Source organism: Thamnophis sirtalis, unplaced genomic scaffold, assembly GCF_051295495.1.
Source record: "Thamnophis sirtalis isolate CommonGarterSnake01/CBP01778 unplaced genomic scaffold, rThaSir2_p1.2 scaffold_1, whole genome shotgun sequence".
NCBI lineage: Eukaryota > Metazoa > Chordata > Lepidosauria > Squamata > Natricidae > Thamnophis > Thamnophis sirtalis.
In genome coordinates this window covers 98543137-98564788 of record NW_028261381.1, presented here as the reverse complement: position 1 = coordinate 98564788, position 21652 = coordinate 98543137, and the positions used below count along the sequence as shown (strand labels likewise).

The 21652-nt window shown below is 38.0% G+C and overlaps 1 protein-coding gene across 1 annotated transcript; it reads left to right on the top strand.

The window, feature by feature from the left end:
• The first annotated feature begins 2979 nt into the window (after nucleotides 1–2979).
• On the top strand, nucleotides 2980–20794 carry COMMD9 (COMM domain containing 9). The gene is made up of 6 exons (XM_014072552.2): nucleotides 2980–3109; nucleotides 4634–4759; nucleotides 5072–5211; nucleotides 6749–6783; nucleotides 16083–16186; nucleotides 19518–20794. Exons 1-6 carry the CDS (start codon nucleotides 3059–3061, stop codon nucleotides 19656–19658), a joined length of 597 nt encoding a protein of 198 aa, XP_013928027.2. The 5' UTR covers nucleotides 2980–3058; the 3' UTR covers nucleotides 19659–20794.
• Nucleotides 20795–21652: the final 858 nt, after the last annotated feature.

Below are 21652 nucleotides of genomic sequence, written 5' to 3'. Positions count from 1 at the left end.
CAAGGCAGAAGCCAACTATGAAGCTTTACATGCCTTTCACACGGTGGTGGAATTCAAATATTTTTACTACCGGTTCTGTGGGTGTGGCTTGGTGGGCGTGGTGTGGCTTGGTGGGCGTGACAGGGAAAGGATACCGTAAAATCTCCATTCCCTTCCCACTCCAGGGGAAGGTTACTGCAAAATCCCCATTTTCTCCTGATCAGCTAGGACTCAGGAGGCAGAGAATAGATGGGGGTGGGACTAGTCAGAAGTGCTATTTACCGATTCTCCGAACTACTCAAAATTTCATCTTCCGGTTCTCCAGAACTGGTCAGAATCTGCTGAATACTACTTCTGCTTTCACACTCATAAATCCTGCTTGTTACCAGAACCAGCTTTAAAGGAGAAGAAAGAATGTTTAATGGGTTTCCTTTTCTTTTCTAAAAAATAGAGCTGAAAAGCACTGTTTTCCAAATGAGGACACCATAGTAATGAGCAGTTTATGAGAGTGGAAAAGAAGAAAACTCTTTTGTATGAGTGGATATAGAAATATGATTGATACATCTGCACCAGTAAAATGAACCCCAAGGTTCAACAAGTATCTAGTGGGACATTTTTTTAGAGGCACATTTCAGTACCTTGGAATTTGTTTTAGTTAACTTAAAAAAAAATCAGAATGTCTACTAGGTCCCTGAAGGACATTTTGAACTTTCATGGCAGAACAACCAATACGAATATGCTATAAGCATTAAATATGTATTTTTTTTGTTCTGCCTGAATACAATCAAGGAATTTATCTTTTAGCCCAAGGGTTTGGGGCGTTGTTGTTTTTTCAGACAGAGAACCATGTGAAGTCATGAGATAATGTACAGCTTCTAGTTCAGAAAATTAATAAATCATGCATTTAAGCTATGAAAATATATTGCCATCTAGTATTATAAAGGTGATGTTCAACAAGCACATTGGGGCTTTCCATCAGTTATCTCAATCACATAGACCCCAGATCTTTTTAGAGGATTTCTCTCTAGGGAACCAGTACCAATTGGATCCCCAGGTGGAAAGTAATAATAATTTCCTCAACAGAATGCCACCATTGAATACAAACCAAGCTATTTTGATTTGGAAATGAAGCTTGTAAACCCACCAATCAATTTAACTCAATTTGGTGTCTGGCAAATATAGTATAGGGCAGCTCCCTAAAAATGCTTGCCTTCCTCTTGTCAGATTAAAGAAATTCTTTACATAATCTCCTCGAAGTCTGTTTAATGTCCTAAAGAAATCTACACAAGTAGTCTTTCACAGTGGATCAATCTTAATGAATTTCAAGATGCCAAAAATTATAAAAAAAGAATGCCACATTATACAGGTCATTTAAAGAAATGGAAAGGGAAATACAATCTGGGTGTTCTTTTTTTTTTCTTGCAAAGGAACTGAATTTAAAACAGTGTTTTAACAAAGGAAAGCCCAGTCCTTTAGGTAGTTTTTGAACTAATTGCATTCTTGATTTATTTCAGGGGAAAACACAAATAAAACTTGCATGTGAATAATTTCAAAAATACTTCCTGCACAGATTATAAAAAAAAACTTTGAAATATATAAAATGCTGATGCCGAGACAGTGAGAAGATGAAATAAGTATAACATGAGACACTTTTGTTCAAACAAATAAGTTTCAAAGCTTCTCTTACATTGGAAAACTTTCTGTTCTGTAACTTAGAATCTGTAGATTAAAATGTTTATATTAAGGTATATCATACATAGGATCAATATCAGAAAATTTCATAGTTTTAATGCCTATTCTCTTACTCTTTTCAGACACACTCTATGCCTAAAAAATAAGCCATATATTTATATGTGGTATAAATCTATACCATTCCAATGTCACTTTTCTAATTCTTGTTCTTTTTGAAAAATTTAAGAGCTAGCTTTTCTCTGTTTTTTTTAATTGGAGAATATTTTAATTTGCACAAAAGGAAAAAAGTGTTTCCTGAAAATGTATTTTCAAAAGATAAATGAAAAACATATGACATTTTGACATTAAAATCCTCTACTCATTTAAGAGGATTTTATAAATCCTCAATATAAAACTAGCATATCAGAAAGAACACAAAATATAACTATCACCAACTTTTAAAGTGACTCCAAGCCATTTCACATATTACAGAATGCGGTGTGAAGATGCTTCCCAACATATCTCATTATGCCTCAAAAGGAAATAATGGTGCTGTATGTAACAAGGGCTAAGGAAGAACTTTCAAGGAACCAGTGTTGAAAGAGGTCACATAAGCAATTGCATTGCAAAAGCTGGACATACAAAATACGCTTGAAGGCATTTACAATTCCATTTCTTCAAGTATGTAAAAGCACCTCAATAAATACAGTGTTTAACATTTCTTCTCAGATTGGTTCTCATTCACAATAAAGTACAGGGAATGGTAGCTATGGTAATTGTGGCAGCAATACCTATTCTGAATACTAAAGACTAATATAGCATTAACATTAGGAAGCCCTCAAAAGTAGCCACTGCCTACATTAGGAAGCCTTCAAAAGTAGCCACTGGCCTTGAGCACATGCATGCACACACAAACACACAGGTGCAATCCAATCAGAATGCTATAGTGCTGCAGCACTTTTTTGTATGACTTAATTAGGACTGAGGAACCCCATCATAATCATGGCCAAGGTGCATATGGTCTTCTCAGAAACATCAAGTGCTTTTGCAGTTGCCTTTTCTTTGCTTACAGACACCAAGAGGGCTACACAGATTTGTGATCTTTAAATTAAGTTTAAACTCCCTTCAATGGCTTGCACTACAACTTCCGGAAGCCCTCACAAACAGTGATCTAAGATTTGGGGCGGTTCAGTCAGTGCATCCAGAGGGCACTAGCACGTCGTCTCCTTCCTCGAATTCCCCTGCAAACTCAATTCATTCACCCAGCAGCTCTAAGCCACTTTCCAAGCCGGTTAGCAATAGACTACAACTCCCAGACTGCAAAGCAGCATCAGACCTTGCCACGTGACTCAAATTATTTTCTCTTCTTCCAGTGATATTTCGTCTCGAATCACATGGGAAGGGAAATATGGCTGCATTGGATAGGGAAGTGTTTGCCTCGCTTCAGTTCTTACTGAAAGTAAGTGTGTACTTATTTTAATATGGGGAAAGCAGGATGCCGTGGAACAGCGATCAGCTGCAATCGTTTTGCTCTAAAGCACATTTAAGTGACAGAGCACAGAAATGCTCATGCTTATGATTTGTATCCGTGCTTCTTATTAACAAAGTGATGTCTAGTTTTATTCTCCCTTTCACAATTGCCAGGTGAGGCAGGGACATGGGTAAAAAAGAAAGCACTTTCCCTTCTTTTAGGCATCTATAAATCTAAGCCTAAAACGTTCCGTCAATAACACATTAATTAAAATATATATAAGAGGTTTTAATCAGATTATTATCTAAACGTCATGAGGTAAATAATGATGGGGAACAAAGCAAAATCAAACCTGGTCTCTTTCCTCTACAACATCCAACTTCACTCTCCCTTCAAAAGATATTATTTGTTCACTCTCGCAGTCAAGAAGTACATAGTTGTTATATCAAAATACAAGTTACCAGATGCCTTAGGATGGATCAATATGTTGCACACCGTCACCCAACATTGTAGGTTGGGATTATTGAGAGCTGACTGCATCTCAGAGCTATTCCTGTGCCATTTCTTAGACATTTATCTAAGATGTATTTCTAGACTTATTGTTCTTTGCCTTGACTTTTTTGTGTTGCCTTTATTTTCAACTTCCATTCTTGATGATAGTGTTTCAGAAAGAAAGCTCTAAATTCAAAACCCCAGAAAACTTTCTTCTATTTCATGTGAGGGAACTGATGTGTCTACAATGCAGACATTTAGGTTTCTAGAACTTGTCGCATCATCATCATCATCATCATCATCATCATCATTATTATTATACAATTGTATCACAGCGGCCAGTTGTTTTGCCGGATTTGGCATTGGTTCCTAGTCGGGCCCCACCCAGGGGCCTAGGACGTCGTAACGTATTTTCGTAATATGCGTGCAGATCCAAGCAGTGCGGCTTTTTGCATTTGACTGATGGTGATTTTGTCAATTTTTAACTGTTTTAAATGTAATTCCAGTGCTTTTGGAATAGCACCCAGTGTGCCAATTACCACTGGAATTACCACTGCTGGTTTATGCCATAGTCGTTGAATTTCGATTTTTAAGTCCTGGTATTTTGCGATTTTTTCATGTTCCTTCTCAGCGACCCTGCTATCACCTGGTATTGCGATGTCTATGATTGTGACCTTATTTTTCTCAACCAATGTGATGTCTGGTGTATTATGCGCCAGTATTTTGTCTGTTTGTATGCAAAAATCCCACAAGATCTTGACCATCTGATTTTCGGTGACTTTTTCAGGCTGATGTTCCCACCAGTTTGTTGCTGTTTTAATATTAAAATTTTTGCACAAATTCCAATGGATCATTTGCACTACTGAATTGTGCCGCAATTTATAATCAGTCTGTGCAATTTTTTTACAGCAGCTGAGTATGTGATGATGATGATGATGATAATAATAATCATCATCATCATCATCATCATTATTATTATATTATTTGTGAAGCATCACTATTTCTTTCTCTCCTTCAAAGGCTCCTTCAAAGAATGTTGTTCGGCAGTTATGCCAAGAGTGCTTTTCTAGTTCAGGAATTATCTCTGAAAAGCTCACTGAAAGTACCTGCTCCAATCTCTCAGTAACTCCCAATGAAGCAAATCAGGTAAGCCACTGAAGTATATTCAATATTCTATGAATTCTTAAAGATACACAGTATTATACAGAAGAAAAGCATTTGTTTACAGCATTTGATTCAGAACTTCTGAAGCGAATGAGAAGTACCCTAAGTTATATAATGGTGGTGGTGGTGATTAAAGAGCAAGGATAAAATATAAAAGCCTAATAGGGAATTGGATGGACATAGATTACATAAATTGATGTGCATGTGTTCTTTAAAAAATGTGTAGAAGGCAAAAGAAGAAATGCTTTGTTAAATGCAATGTGAAATCCTTTATCTCTGTCATTTTTCTTGTAGTTAATACAGTCTTTGCATAACCTTACAAGGCACATCGTTTACCATGGCCTAACGTCGCAAGAAGAAATCCTCTCTCTCTTTCCAGAAGGATTTCACCAGAATCTTAAAAATCTTGTAACCAAGATACTCCTGGAAAATGTGTATGTTTCAAGTTTCTAACTTTGGGCACAGACAAAGGGGTTCAGTTTGAGGCTTATGATAGATCAGTGATGACAAAACGTTTTGGCACTGAGTGCTGAAAAGGGAGCACACGCTCATGCGCTTTGCATGTGCTCATTGGGAACAGAATGCGGAAGAGGAACTGCCCAGGGTCATGCGCATGCTGGAAAATGAACTTCATTTTGGTGCACACTTCCGTTTTCGGCGCATGCACTTCCGGTTTTGGTGCACATGCACGTACAATGATCAGCTGGCCAGCGCACATGTGCATGCCAGAAAACAAGATCAGCTCTTCAGTTTTTGTCACTGCTGCACATGCGAAGGCCAGCTAATTGTCGCATGCGCATGTGCCCTAGAAACCTGGAAGAGCAGGAGCAAGAACAGGGCGCGCGTGCCAGGCAACATGGGTATGTGTGCAACTTCAGGTACGTGTGCCATAGGTTCACCATTATAGTGATAAACCATGGCTTAAGAAAGTTAACTGAGATTTGATAGGTCAAGCAATTGTTATGGCTATATATATATATATATATATATATATATATATATATATATATATATATATATATATATATATATATATATATATATATATATATATATATCTGAAAAATGAAAAAAGTAAAAAACTCCACTTAATGGTTTTTTATATGGTATCAGTCTAAACTGAAATTATAGGCAAATCTCATGACTATAACTTTGAAATCTAACTGACTAGCTGCTACATATCTATCTAGACCCATGGTGTCAAGAATCTGCCAATGTTTTCAGCAACCACACATTATTTTGAAGCACACACCCACAGGTATTGTTTGTCACATATGGGAAGCGCTTCTGTTTCCATACCAAAATACATCGAAAAAGGAAACCTAATAACTTCAAATAATTCCCCATCATTCCAGTTATATGCATCATCACATGTATGCGAAAGATATAATTTGAGGGTGACACATTCTGGCCATAGCTTCTTATGCTAGTCTTTCTCAGAATGTTGCCCTTAAGATATGTTGGTTCTCTGAGTTTTAGATTTCCTGCCAGCATAGCAATTTACACATTTTAGATTTTATTATAAGATTCTGTATTTGTCTATTTCAGGTCATGTAGCCGTGGTTGAGCAACTGGATATGATCTTTATAGTAAATTGGCCATAGTTATTTAGATTTCATGTCATTGCCAAGTTGCCCTTTCTTTTTGGGTGATTGTTTGTCACAGCATAACTCTGATTTTCCAGCTACAATATTGCCAGATGAAGGCAGATAAAAGCAACTTGTCACTCTCAATGAACAAGAGACATTTGCAATTACTGAGCAAAAGAAATAATCTTGCAGACTGTCAGCTGTTGAAGCTGTAAGTGACACTGAAGTCCAATATACATTAGATCCCTTCAGATTTCCTGGCAACAAAAACGTAGTTTGTGGAGTGAAAATGGTTTTGTGGAATCTATTGCTGCTTCCTGCTACTATTCTGCCTTGCAAAGACAATTATATTTTTTTAAAATATTTTCTTTCCTCTTTTTAGCACCACCTGGAGAAATGAAGCACAAGCCAGTCAAAGTGAGTAGCAGGATACCGTGTTTCCCCAAAAATAAGACAGGGTCTTATTTTCTTTTGACCCCTGAAATAAGCGCTTGGGCTTATTTTCAGGGAGGTCTTATTATTTTTGAGGTGCAGAAGGTGGCAAGCATGGTCACCTCATGGCTGCTGCTGTGTTGCAATATTATGGGGGTGGGCTTATTTTTGGGGGACGGCTTATTTTAGCACATGCGCTCAAAAGTCCGATTGGGCTTATTATCCAGGAAGATCTTATTTTCAGGGAAACAGGGTATGTCTTGGGATAATTCTGTGTTTTCCCAAATATAAAACAAGGTCTCATTTTCTTTTGCCCCCCCTCCCCCCAAATAAGCACTTGGCCTTATTTTCGGGGAGGTCTTATTTTTTTGAGGTGCAGTAGAAGGCGAGCGTGGTTATCTCATGGCTACTGTTGATTTGCAATATTTTCAAAAAGGGCTTATTTTGGGGGGAGGGCTTATTTTAGCGCTTGCGCTCAAAAGCCTGATTGGGCTTATTATCCGGGAAGATTTTATTTTCATTGAAACAGGGTTGCTAGATATATAATATCACACTTCTATAGTATAGCACGTCTGCATTTAATTTCACACATTTGAGTTTAGGGCTATTGCACATAAAGAATGTGCCTAGCATAGAAATTGTTTCCTAGATTATGTCTAAAGCAGCGGTTCTTAACCTGTGGGTTGTGACCCCTTTGGGGGTCGAAGGACCTTTTCACAGGTGTCAGTAAGACCATTGGAACTCTAAACTTTAGACTCCCCCTCACATTCCTCGAAATCCCCCGCGGATGGGCTCTGGAGTTATCGCTGGCCGCACAGAGTTCCATGCTCTGTGGAAAACATAGGTGCGCACGTACACACCATACAATTACAGCCTCGGAGACTTTGTAATGCGGGAACTTGTTTTCACTCACCCCGGCTTCTGCAGAAGCTGCCCTCCGAAGCTCTCCGAAGCCCTCCGAGGGTACTGCCAGGTACTTTTAACAGTGAGTGATTAAGTGAATGAATGAGTGAGACAGGCAGACCAGGGATGGGTTGCTCTCTCTTCTCTGATTTGAATGCGAGCGGGCGTTTAGTGGCCCGCCTTCTTTGCTAGTTCAGGTGGGTGGAGAAAGGAGGCATGTAATAGTCGATGGCGAAGTTGCTCCTCTTCGCGCTTGGTGGCAGGGGTGTTTTCTCTGCCTGCCCGAATGAGCGAAGGAAGTGCTGGCCCCAAACCGCTCGCTCACTCGCATTCAAACTAGCCCCCCCTCCTGTCTTTCGGCATGGAATGTCTGGAGGGGGCGGGAGGTTCTTTCCAAAGACTGGCTTCTTTCCTTCCCTCCTGCGGCTGGAAAACAGACATTTTAAAGGTGGCGCAGAAACAGTCCTGGGCAGTCAGTTCCGGCTCTCCCTTCCCCAAGCATGTCCTGTTGCTGTTGGAGCGGCTTTTGCTGAATCTGGCATGGCGGCGATGGCAAGAAGCGGCTGCCAGCGAAGCTCTCAGCGATGCACTGGATTCAGCAAAAGCGGCTCCAGCAACAGTGGGACCAATGGGGGGTGGGAAATCCATGTAGAGGAAGGAAAACCCATGCATTCCCCACCCCTTCCATTGGAAACAAAGCAACTGTCAAGAGAGAAGAGGGAAGTGCATGCCACGTGTGCTTGTGCAGCAGCCGAATAACAGGAGGCAAGGTGACCACAATGTGTGTGTGAGTGAGAGAGACAGACAGACAGACAGACAGAGAGATGCACAGAGAGAGAGGAAGGGATGGGAGAGACAGACACACACAGAGAGACAGAGATACAGAGAGAGAATTACAGAGAGAGACAGAGAAAGAGGAAGGGACTGGCAATGAAAATAATTTTATGGTTGGGGGTCACCACAACATGAGGAACTGTATTAAAGGGTCACGGCATTAGGAAGGTTGAGAACACTGGTCTAAAGCAAACCTCAACAACTTTTGCCATTGGAAGAGTCATGAATTCTTGTAGTATTTCTTCTAGTGTTATGCTCAACGCAGAAATTAATAAGAAATATTAAATCAAATAAATGAAAGGCATAAAATAAGAAAATGAAGCAAATGTACACCAACACTATTTACTATATAGTACTTCACACCAACACTGTTCACCGTGCTTCTCCACAACTGTCTTGCAAACCATATTTATTTTCATTACATTAATATACCACCACATGTATTGTTTTATTTCCCTTTAAATTCTCTTTCTTTTGAAGATTTCACTCCATCCATTCTGCTATTCATCCCCGTCCTATTCTATTAAACAGATCATCTCAGTATATTTATATATTCATTGAGCAACCGTTCACTTTTGATCCTATTCTTGTTTTACCATATTCACTAATTAATTTCCACTGCGTCCTATTTTTATTTTCTGAAATATCCAACTCTCACTTAACAAAGTGGACAGAAGCATACTCTTCTATTCTGCCATTCTGACTTATTGTAATATTCATTCCTTGGAACAGATCTTATATTACCCATTATCAGTATTTGATCTTCTTAAATTATTTCTGTCCACTTTCCTGTCTTTAATAAATATCCTAGGAAGGGCCACAAGATTCATCAAGTTGCTCAGTTTTTATCTTTTATAATTTGCAATCACTCCTTCCTTTTTCCCTGTAAGATTCTACATTTTTGTTTTTTGATGTATTAATTTTCAGATGTACACTCTGCATTACATCATATAGCCTAAGGTTCCCTACAGATCATTTTAGTTTCAACATACAAGGCAGTGGTAGTATACAAAAATATGTACATGCTCATGTTTCTAACCAACACGCTCCAATATTTCTACAAACATTCCTTATGTATTTATCCATAAATGCATTAAACAACAAAGGACACATTGCATGTCCTCATCTTAATCCTTGTTCATTGCTGAATTATTTTTAAGCATTACATTTATTCTCATGCATGCTTTATTTCCATTAGGTGTTGCTCTGGGCACATGCAGGAATCAGCCTTTAGTTCCATTTTCAGCCAAATATTTGATAATGCAAGTTTATTCATATTATCATACATTTGACCAAATCCATAAACACAGTAAGATTTTATTTCTCTTACTGATGCATTTCCCAATGGCTATTCTCACATGGGATTGATAAATGTGCTGGAAATATTCCTCCATGAGCCAATACTTAATAAAGGCTTTTCTATATTTAGCAGGGGTGAGAACTCTCATTATTAAATCATTGTTGGTTTATGAAAAGATTTTTTTTTTCTTAGTATGCATTAAAATGATATTAGTATTAAAATGGCATTCAATTTCTTTCATTATTGTGTATATTTTCTCCTGCCTAATTCTTGTAGATGGCAATACATTGACAATCCAGGAAAATGCAATAGTGGATATGACTTCAACACCACACTTTTGTTTAACAAGAAATGAAATGCATTGTTTCCTACAAGGAAGTTATTTTTACAAAAATGTTGTAAATGTACAAAAATGCTGTTTTATGAATGTCAATATTAACAGAGAGGTACTATGTTTTTTGAATTAGAGATTTTGATTCTTGGTTCATATTGAACATTTCTAAACCCAGGGAAATTTCAGAGGGTTATACAAAGTCAGTTGGTGGTTTATCTATTTTAATATTATTAAAGACAAAACAATGTTTAAAGTATGCAAATGTATTTTACTGCCAGTATGTAATGACTGATAGCTCCTTTGTTCAGATGTTGTGTATCTAAAAGCTTCTCCCCCCTCCCCCCCACCCGTCTTTCATACTTGCCTCATTTCCTTCCTTCTCACCAGGATCCTTTTATGTGTTATTAAATACTGAGTCGTGATGGTCTTTTGATCAAACTTTTTGACCCCTGAATGAAACTGTGACATGGTGTGCTAATAATTATTTGCAAGAAGGACATAAAAACAGATGGGAGGGAAGCAGTTTAAATTAGCAAGTGAGTCATGAATTGGGACACGCATGAAACAGAGACCAGTTTTGCTACAAATTCAGGGAAAAGGTTATCACTTTCTAGAGAATCTGCTGTATTTGAGATCAGTCATGGTTCTCCTAGGTTGGAAATGAAACAAAACCTAGTAAGTAGAGCAACTCTGTCTGATCTGATAAGATATTGCCATGCAGGCAAAGTGGCAGATGTCTGGGAGAAAATTGTTTATTGAATATTACAACCATGGTGAAATTAAATGCCAATGAGTAGACTGGATATTTGTAATGCCACTCCAGACAAGGAGAAAACTAGAGATTTCCCACAATGCTCCATACATTAACTCCTTGTGAGAAGGCCACGGTGGATTTAAGAGTTCTGGGAAATGTGGGAATAGCCATCTTTTTGCTCAAACTATGGTCAACACTTAAAAAGGACGTAAGTTGAGGACTATCTGTATAAGAATTCTACCCATGGGAAAATGCTTTTGATTTGAATTCTCTTTAAAAAAACATAATAGGGTGAGATGTTGAATATGGGACAGAATAGGAAGAAACTAAAGATTACAAGTTAAGGGTAAACACTTTTGACTTACTAGTACAGAATGGAGCAAAATATTTTAATTGTTGGACATATTGAAGAATATTTTTGAATAATTGGTCCACACGTTTATTTTAAGAATGTCTGCCTCTATACATAGACTGTGTTTAAAAGATGTTATGGAAGAAAAACACGTACTGTTCTTGTCAGTCTCAAGTTTAGATTGAGACTGATCTGAATGTAAGTTTTAGAAATAACAGGCTACAACAATAAGATGGAAAAGGTTCTACACAGGGCTTACAAAAAAAAATTGGCAGATGTCTTAATAAAAGGTACACAAATAACAAATAAAGAGTGTTGAATAGTTTTCCTATTGTAGAAGGAAAGGGACAAAAAAGTGAAAGGAAATCAAGTTGTAGGACATTATTTGAAATGACTAAAGATTAACATTGTTAAAAATAAAATGAAGGTATATAAAATATACCTTTATTTCATCAAAATTAAAATAGATATGTTTCTATGTCTGGTTATTCTAAATCGATTTTAGCTGATCAGCACTAAAGTGGTGAAGCTTTAAAGATTTGTTCATAGATAACGTGCTATACGGGAAGAAGAGAAAATTTGTTCTATTTTAACAGAAAGTAATAAGTTACTAAAATTGTTTATAGTTGTGATGAAGGGAGATGTAATTTCTTTATATATTTCTTTTCTTTTTATTTACTATTTTTCTTTGTTTTTATTTTCTGCACTTTATTTTTTATTTTTATGCTTTTATTTTACATTAGTTTTTAATCTGTGTAATTGCAATTTTTAATAACAAACACACAAACATAGACATCGCATGGACATAGTGTACATTGAGAATATTCAGACAATATTTGCCAAAGTAGGATGAACAAACAGATGAATGGGCTCTCACAGAAAAAGGAGAACCCGTTCTTTAGTAAAAACCATTTAATGCATCACTTTTATAAATAAATAAATGGGATGTGGTTATAAGTCAATTGTAGTGCAAAACAATAGAAATGTTCTGTGGGCAGACAAGACAAAGTGATTACTTAGAAGAATTAATTATTTTGAGCTGGTTTTCTAATGTAAAGCTGTACATCTTTATTAAATGTATGTGAGAGGCAAAGGCCCAGGGTGAATACAGGAGGAAAACATATTTTCCCCCTCCTCCCCCCCTCATCCTTACCCCGCCCCTTGAGAATACTTAATGGATAAGAGAAAAATTATATCCACTTCCTCCATTTTTTGAGGAAAATTTAGATCTTCAGCACAATTGATAGCTTTTCCAGCCATAGTGTGAGACATTTATGACTAGATTACACTAGGCAATGGTCGTTAGCTTTAAATGGAAATTAGATATTAGACTTTTGTAATGGTGGTAAATAACAATTTTACCAATGAACATTGTATAAACTTTGATCCAGCCTCATTCTTAGAAGATTCAGCTTTAAATATAGGTGTGCAAAATGTTTCAGATTCTAAATTCTTTGAGCTTGAGATGACACTTGTTTGAATTGCCTCTTTTCACCTTATTGGAAGTGTTTGAAACACGAAAACACCTCAGTTCTGAGTTTGAAATGAAGTCATTGCAAGGTCTGAATACTTCTGAAATGATTGGGAAATTGTTTTGCACTTAAATTGGGACATTTTGAGCCTGAAACATTTTGATTTTGAACTGCTTTACGAACCTGTCATTTTAAGTATACTTCTTTGGAAGCAATTCACATTGAGGTGAATTGGATTCCTTTGCAGCGAGTATGTTTAGGTATTCTGAAGGAATATCTAGGGTTTCTTGCACTGTAAGCATCTGTGCTATTGCTGGGGTGGGTGTGTTTTTGTTTGTTTTTGTTTTGTACCTTGACTTCATTAGTTCTAGTCTGCTACAAATAAGGTCAGGAGCCTCTTCCAGAGTCATCCATCAAATAGAACTGTCCCTGGGGCTCTAACAAATAGATGAGGCATATGAAGGTTGCTATCCTATACACATGCCATGCATCAGCATGCTTTTGTTTGCAGGCACCAAAACTGCAGTTGTGTTTTTTCTATTAATTGCCTTTTGGAACAGTCTTGATCTTTGGCTGCCAAGTGAGCTGATGGTGGCTGCCTCTTTCTCAGGAATATTGAAACTGTAGACCAGTAGAGCTGAAGCAGTTTCTACGTGTGAGCTAGTTTACAGGTTGATTAAGCCAGACTTGGATGGAAGAAGATGGATGGATGAAGAATGCAATCTTTCTGTGTATTTATAGTCTATTTTTAAATATTGTCTGATGTGACATTCATAACACTCGGAAATGTAACCATCAGGATTATTTCTAGGTTCTGCTCAGGTGCAGAGTTTTGTAATCCTTGTGGAATTTGGAATGGCAATTACCTTATTAGAAAGCTAGGTTTCTAATTAGATTTAAATGAATCTCAGTTGAATTAAAACAAATCAGGGTAGGGCTTTACAGGAAATTAACAAACAGAATAGTTTACCACAATCTAATCCTTATTACTTAGAGTTAAGACTACAACTGCCTTCTACTGTGCTTTTGACGTGCTTTGCTTCTGGTCACACTGTAATCCATTATTATTTTTCTGACATGTAAAGATCCAATCAAAATGGATGACACAGTCTAGGTTCTCCCATTCCTCTGGGAACATACTGTAATGAGTCGAGTTCTTGTGGGTTTTTTTTTTAAGATGTCAGAAGGGAAGGTTTATCTAAACTTTGAGCCTTTCATGACAAATTGAACTGTCCTCAGTTCAGCCTTTTTTAATAACTTGTCAGTCTTGTCAGAATTATGAGGCGGTACCCTTTCTGAGGTAACAAGCCCATATACTGTAGAGTGATCAATACAGAGAAAACAGTTTTAAGTTTTTGAAACCAATAACAAATATTTAGAAATCAACTCTATAGAGATATATAAAACAAAAAAAATGTGGATATTCTGAACAAAATTGTTAAACTGTTCAGGGCCAAATATGGATTTTGCATCAGAATTAAAAAAGAATTCTGTAATTAGAGTCAATAAAATAAGTAAATATAAATGGGAACCGCAATATAAATCCCATGCCTTGGCCTATTGACAGGAAAAAAAAGAATTCCATTGTTACTGAGCCAGTATAGTTTTCATTGAACTGTTTTCTTTCATTCTCTCTTTCTTTTCTTCTTTCCCTCCTTCCTTCCCCCCCCCTCTCTCTCTTCCATGCATTCAGAAAATTCTTGTCTAGATTGAACAAAAGACAAAAGAGTCACCATATATATGATACAGAGCCACAGAAGATAAATATAACTTTCCAGAAATGGAAAGAGAAAATAGCAAATTATATTTCTTCATTCTAGATTTCCCCCCTTATATTTGTTTTCTAGAGCCATAAGGGTAGGGGAGGCTATTTTAACAAGTTTTCGTCTGCCCCTGGATTATTGATAGTCTATAATATGAGTGGTCAGCCTGCTGTCCTCTAAATTTTGTTGGACTAAAGTTTATCCCCCAATTCATTGCCATTGGTTAATGGGAATTGGATGAAAACCCAGAAAGGTACCTTAGTGCCTAGGCATCTTGTAAAGTAATTTATCTTATTACAAGTAGTAGGATACAAAACCTACAAAGTGCTACTTTGTAAATAACAATTCTCCATATCTTTGACATTAAAATAATGGTTGCATTCTTGCATAATAATGTAAGCCACTCTACATATAAGAGCAGAAAAACAGGCGCAGCAGTATGATTGTGCAATAAATCTGTCTAATATTGAACGAAGCTATTGATCTGCCGTTCTTTATTTAGTAATATATACTGTCATGTCTAGCAGCTTTTAAGATTTCTGGCAAGGATCTTTTCTAAATCTTTAACTGAAAATCCACTTAGGGAATGATGAATATGAGACTCCATACATATGGCTGCCAACAAATTAGGGGACTGGAGGCTAAAACATATGAAGAACTGTTGCAGGAACTGGGTATGTCTAGTTTAAGAGAAAGACTACAGGAGACATGATAGCAGTGTCCCAATATCTCAGGGGTTGCCACAAAGAAGAGGGAGTCAAACTATTCTCCAAGGCACCTTGGAGGACAAGAAGCAATGGATGGAAACTAATCAAGGATTGAAGCAATTTAGAACTAAGGAGAAATTTCCTGACAGTTAGTACAATTAATCAGTGGAACAACTTGCCTCCAGAAGTTGTGAATGCTCCAACACAGGAAGTTTTTAAGAAGATGTTGGATAACCATTCGACTGAAGTGGCATAGGTTTCCTGCCTAGGCAGGGGGTTGGATTAGAAGACCTCCAAGGTCCCTTCCAACTCTGTTATTATTAAGTTGTCTGATTGGTTGACTCTTATCCACTTACAAACTTACTCTCTAGGGTTTAACGCAAATGTTTTCCATATCACGTTTGTAATCATTTTAACTGGTCTGGAGGTACCAATTAAACCCAGACCTTGTATATGTAGAAAATCCATTATGCCCACCAAGAAATAGATGGGATCAATCTTGCCAAACCTGGTGCTCTCTGCTTGTCTTGGGTATGGCCAGTGCCGGAAGATTATGGATTTTGTAGGTAAATATATTTAAAAGTGATAAATTGAGAAAAGTGTGTTCTGCTGTTGAGCTAAATAAGTTAATCTGAAAATATACTTATTTTCATGAAGCATATTAACGTAAGTGCTCGACCTCTAGAAAGAAGTTGGTGAACTTCAGCTTTTATCTTGGTAAACCTTTGAAGAATTCTAGGATTGTTTAGCAAACCTGGTGGTGGTTGATGGTGATTTTCAAAAACAGAAGTGTCTTCTGATAGGTACAGTTCAGACTTGAATGTATTCAATCAGTGATTCCATTCTATGTCCTTTCAATTTTCAGTTTCCCTCCCAAGGCTAGTAGATATGGATTGGAGAGTGGATATCAAGACATCTTCAGACAATATCAGCAAAATGGCTATTCCTACCTGCCTGCTACAACTGAAGGTATTGTCAGATGGATTTTCATGCATTGTTATTTGTTTGTTCTTAAAAAGAGATACATAGTATTTTCTTCCTATGAAAATACACACATAACCACACACACACACTGTCAAATGGTCCAGGCCCGGACCAGGGAGAAGTCGAACAAATACACAGGAGACACAGGAGTTCAGGAATCCAGGCTTTACTTTTCCTTACGAGAACACAATACACAGATCCGTACAGAGTCAGTGTGGGGACCTGTCACCTCCAAGCATGTTTTATGGCCTGGGGCCATGCCCACTAACCGACCTGCCACGGCTGCTGGCAAGCAAGCATCCGGCCACTGGCAGCCAACATCCGGTAGCGCGGGCCCCAGGTCATCGGCAAAGTCTAAAGTGTAAAGTCCTGGGAGGCAGGGTGTCCACGAAGGCAAACATCTGCGATGATGGCAACTATGGTGTGCTGCTACCAGAAGCCCTGATGCTGCCTCGGCCCACGTTGCCGGCATTCCCATGACTCCCACTATCCATTGGCATGGCCGGAGCCGCCTGGGAGACCGCCTGCTTCCCGGTGTCATTGTGGTGTGCTCACCGGCGGTGGCAGTTCCTAAAGCACAATGCACCCAGTTGATGGACAACCAGCCACCACTGAAGCTGCCATCACTGAAGCTGCCATCGCTCCTCTCCCTGCTGAAGAAACCGCCACCATGCCCCCCCCCATCACCACCACCACCCCAGATATGGTGAGCCCCAAAGTGGGACTACACACACACACACACACACACACACACACACACACACACACACACACAGAGTATATTTCAGATCATAGTATTTTATGAATAAATAACATAGAGCAAGTTGAACCAGTCTCAGAGTACTGCCCATGACTGTGGGCCACGCATCCAGGTATAAAGAGTTCCCCAACTTATGTTTTTATGTATAAATGAATTTAATTAATCTTTATTTATTTCTTTTATTTATTTGCTGCCCATTTCATTTCATAACAACTCTGGGTGGCTTATAGCATTAAAAGCATCAAAATCAAAACCAGTAAATATTTATAAAACAATAAAAATAGAAATTACAATCAAGAACAATTATAGTAAAAGATGGGAGGAAAGGAGGATGATGCACGGGATGAGGGAGGTGGGATTGCTTGTGTAAGTTGATTTTCCTGTGTGTCAGTTCTCACACTACAAGCATCTACAAAATGTGGCTGTCAGTTTTGCAGCCAATGCATAAATTGTGTATATAAGTCAGGACTTGCATAACTTGAAGATGTGTCGTAATCATCAGCCTTACCACCGCCTCATCTCATTATACAGGCATTAAACCACTGGTTGCCTTCTATAAGTAAAATCTATTCTAATGAGAGTCAACTGGTGCCTGGAATTTAAATTTTGTGGAAAATTTATGAGGACGAATCTCCATTTGTATGCTGTTCTTCCCATTGAAATTCTTCCCTAAGCAGACAGGGAAAATACGATAATGGTGGCCACTTAGGCAGGTTGCATGGAGAGCTTTCATAAGCTGCATAAAGGTGCAAATTGCGTAAACATTTGTAAAGGTTTGTGAGTGAAGTTAGGTTCCATGTAGGTCTATACAGGCCCCGATTAAATTATAAATGTCTTAATAAATGTCTGAGTCCTAAGACTGGTCTGAGGGTGGAACGGTGTAGTCTCTGCCAAGCTACAGTACACCAATGGGAAGACTGCTCCTCTGGGTAGTTGTATACTGTGCAGGACAGTGATAACAGTATAATTTCCTAGGGCTGTTTTTCATTTCCTCTGGTTAGTTTCCAGTTGGCACTAAAAAAAATGCAAAACCCACATGACCAGAGGAAGGGGCAGAAAGTGAAAAAATAGTATGTCTGAAGTGGTTTTGTCATACACCACATATATGAGCTGGAGAACTTGTCATTAAGTGAGGCACTTAACCACACCCAGTTTTACTTTTTTTGCATGGTCATTAAGCCAGCCACTATGGTTAGTCAGTGAGACATCATGTGACCTTGACTTATGATCTTCCCTGCTGGCTTACCCACTGACTTTGCTTGTTGGAAAATGGCTGAGAAGATCACAAGTGTTAACCATATGGCCACAGGATGCTGTTACCATAGCAACAAATGCCAGGCAATAGCAGCAGACTTATATACCGCTCCATAGTGCTTTACAGTCCTCTCTAATGGGCTTATAGAGTCAGCAAATTGTCAACAGTAGCTCCTCATTTTACCGACCTCAGAAGGATGGAAGGCTGAGTTAACTTTGAGCCCTATCATGATTGAATTCCAGGCTGTGGGCAGAGTTAGCCTGCAATATTACATTCTAACCACTGCACCACCAGGGCACCGAATCACAATCATATAACTGCAGGATGCTGCAGTGGTAGTAAGTGCAAGGATCGATTGTAAGTTACTTTTTTCACTACCATCCTAACTTTGAGTAGTCACTAAATATAAATGGTTGTTAAGCAAGAACTACCTGTGGTATCTTCAGAAAACATAAATAGGTCCAGAAAGCTACATTCAGGTTTCCTAAATCGTAACAATGTAAAAAAATTTGAATGATTGATTTGATTTGATTTGATTTATTTGGCTTGTATGCCGCCCTATTCCCGGAAGACTCAGGGCGGCTAACAATAAAAAGGGGAGGGGGTACAAAAATAAAAACACCATATGCTAGCTTCACCTCAACCTTCCTATTAATTTGGAAGTTCTCAAGGGTCATTGTACTCATGTTAGATTTCATATCTTGTTCACTGTGGTAATTGAAAATACTGTAAGCATACTCAGCAAATCTCTGAATGTGGTTATTATATCGCTCGGGACTTAACAAAGTTTAAGTTAATTGTCCTAAATACTAGCTTAAATCAATAGGATTTTGGATAGGAATGGGACTTCTCACATTGACTTCAGTGGAATATGTGTCACCAAGGCAGGATCACTCATACTGTTTACATATTACCATCTCTATGATTATGACTTATGAAGAAGCACTTACTCAATGATTAACAGCTACTGCAATGATACTGTTTTGCATTACAATGAAACCACATTCAGACAAAACCAGAATATATATGGCAGCCTGACAAGGAAAGAGAAACCAGCTGTTTGGCTTCTTCTAAGAAATTTGTCTAGCTTTTTTGAAGCAGGATTAAATTAAACCCAAATGGAGGGAGCATGAGCAGTAAGTAAAGACAATGAACCTTTGAGCTCTCTGACCTACACCCCAGAACTATGTATCTTATCTGTTTTTGAAGAATATGCAATAATGAACAACTCATATGTGCCTAGAGGGTAGATTGCTTTTCTATTTACAGTAGGACGACTAAAAAATCTGGTTTTCTTTCAGATTCAAGAAGATGCTGGCTTGTGTGGGAATGACTTTGCAACCTCTGCATTAACAGTAGAGCTGAACAAACAAACATTGGACACTATGCTGGATGGTCTAGGGAGGATTCGGGATCAGCTTTCTACGATTGCAAATAAATAATACTCCAAGTAAAAAAAAAACCTTCTGCATCAGTCATTAGTATGCATAAAAGTATTTTCTTTCTAACTCCAATATGTTATTTCATAAGGATTCATTTAGCTGTTCTATTTTGTTTCACCCCCTCAAGGGCTAAACAGAGTTTTAATAATCTAGATACTTTCCAAGAAGATTGTGTTCTGGGTGCGCTGCCTAAGATAAGCTTATAATGTCACTCAGGCCCTCAGTTTGCATCTATTGCTACAGAAGTTCATAGCTGTGGTTAATAGGAAAGTTTTAAGAAGAAAAAGGAGCAGCGAGTGAAGCAGATTATTTACGTGGACTCAAATTGTACCACTAGAAACACAAATGCAGCTAATAGACCAGCTTCCAATTCACACATTTGAAAAGGATGTGCTGAAGAGCATGTCACCAGAGACATTTCATCTTCACTGATGCATCATTTTTGACACAGGACAATTGTGACGCAGTGTCTTTTGTCATTGCAGAATGTCATTTTTCAGTAAGCCAATTCCTGTTTTATGATAAATAACTCCAAACTTTGTAATAACAAAAAAAGAAACAAAGAAAAGTATCACCTCATATTGACTTTTAACAGGAATTGAGAGTCCTTGCAATTTGATGATACTAAATAAGATTCCTAACAGCAATTCTAGGTTCCTGTAGCAACAGTATCATTGTCAACTCTGAAGTGAACCTGGCTGGGGCCATTTTGGAGGCTTCAGGGTTGCCACAATGTGAAGAAAGGGTAAACAGTGGGAAAATGGTTAGATTGGGGGGGGGGGGGGGTTTGTAGCCAAAACAAAATAATTTCCTGTGGGAAACAAGGACATTCAAACAGATGACTGGAAGAAGGAGGGGTGAAGTAACCAAGACAACTGGCCAACTGATTGGACAAGGTGACTGATTGTTTGGGGAAAGAGGGAAAGTTTCATTTTTAATCAGGTAAAAACTGCGGGAAATTTCAGAGTCGGTTTTCACCAGCTTGTGCCAATATGTTATCTCCGATAAAACTGTTCTTTGAGGAACCTGTCTGACTTGGAATTCAGCTTTCTATGGGGATATTACTTGGAACGTTGACAGTCATTGCAGCATATATGAAATATTAAGATTTCATTAAAATGCATACCTTCTAACAACTGGATGTTATTTATTTTCATTTATTTTAAGCAAATTATTTTTCTCTCAAAGGTGCCATGAGAATAGATCTATTTTGCATTTTTTTGTTTTATTAAGGCTTAAAGTTAATGTTATGTTTTCTCGATATTTTCAATTATCCAATTTCATGCTGTGATTATTTTTCTTTATGAACACCCACATGGTGAGTGAGAATACCTGGCTAGTTTCCATTCTGGTATCTTTCAGATGTGATTCAACTTACATGAACTTTTTCCAACTTTGTAACCTTAAGAAAATCTGGAAAGACACCTGGATGCATATGGATGGTAGGATTGAAGCTAGCAAGGCAGGAACCAGCACAGTTTGGTCCAGTCAGATTTATCGGAGCAGAGGAATTCCAATCTCAAGTGTGGAATAGTCTGTTGATTCAAGTGGATGGGAAGAAAAGGTTTAAGATTTAAATCCCAAATCAGATATAAAAAGGGTTTTAATTTCTGATTTTCAGCAGGTAGATGTTCTGCATATGGTTTTTTTCTTTTCTTATCAATAATAATGATGCCTAGAACTATCAGGTTTGTGAGCCTTTTACCATTACTCAATTCTTGAATGCAGAGTTAAGTTTCCAGAAAAGTAGAGATGTCTAACCATGCCTCACCTGAGGTTTGAATTGGTAGCAGAATTGATAAATTTGAGATGATCAGGAATTGGAACTGGAGCATAAGTTCAACATCCATTGGACATAGTTCCCACTGATTTCAATGATAAATCAATAGAAGTTTGTGGTGGTGCAGTGGTTAGTACTGCAGTTAACTCACTGCTCACTCCAGGAATTTGATCCTGAGTGGCTCAAGGTTGACTCAGCCTTCCATCCTTCCAAG

Coding starts and splice junctions, on each gene's coding strand:
- COMMD9 (XM_014072552.2), top strand. CDS start 3,059: ATGGCTGCATTGGATAGGGAAGTGTTTGCCTCGCTTCAGTTCTTACTG. Junction 6,784..16,082: donor TGAAGCACAAGCCAGTCAAA/GTGAGTAGCAGG, acceptor TTCAATTTTCAG/TTTCCCTCCCAAGGCTAGTA. Junction 16,187..19,517: donor CCTGCCTGCTACAACTGAAG/GTATTGTCAGAT, acceptor GTTTTCTTTCAG/ATTCAAGAAGATGCTGGCTT.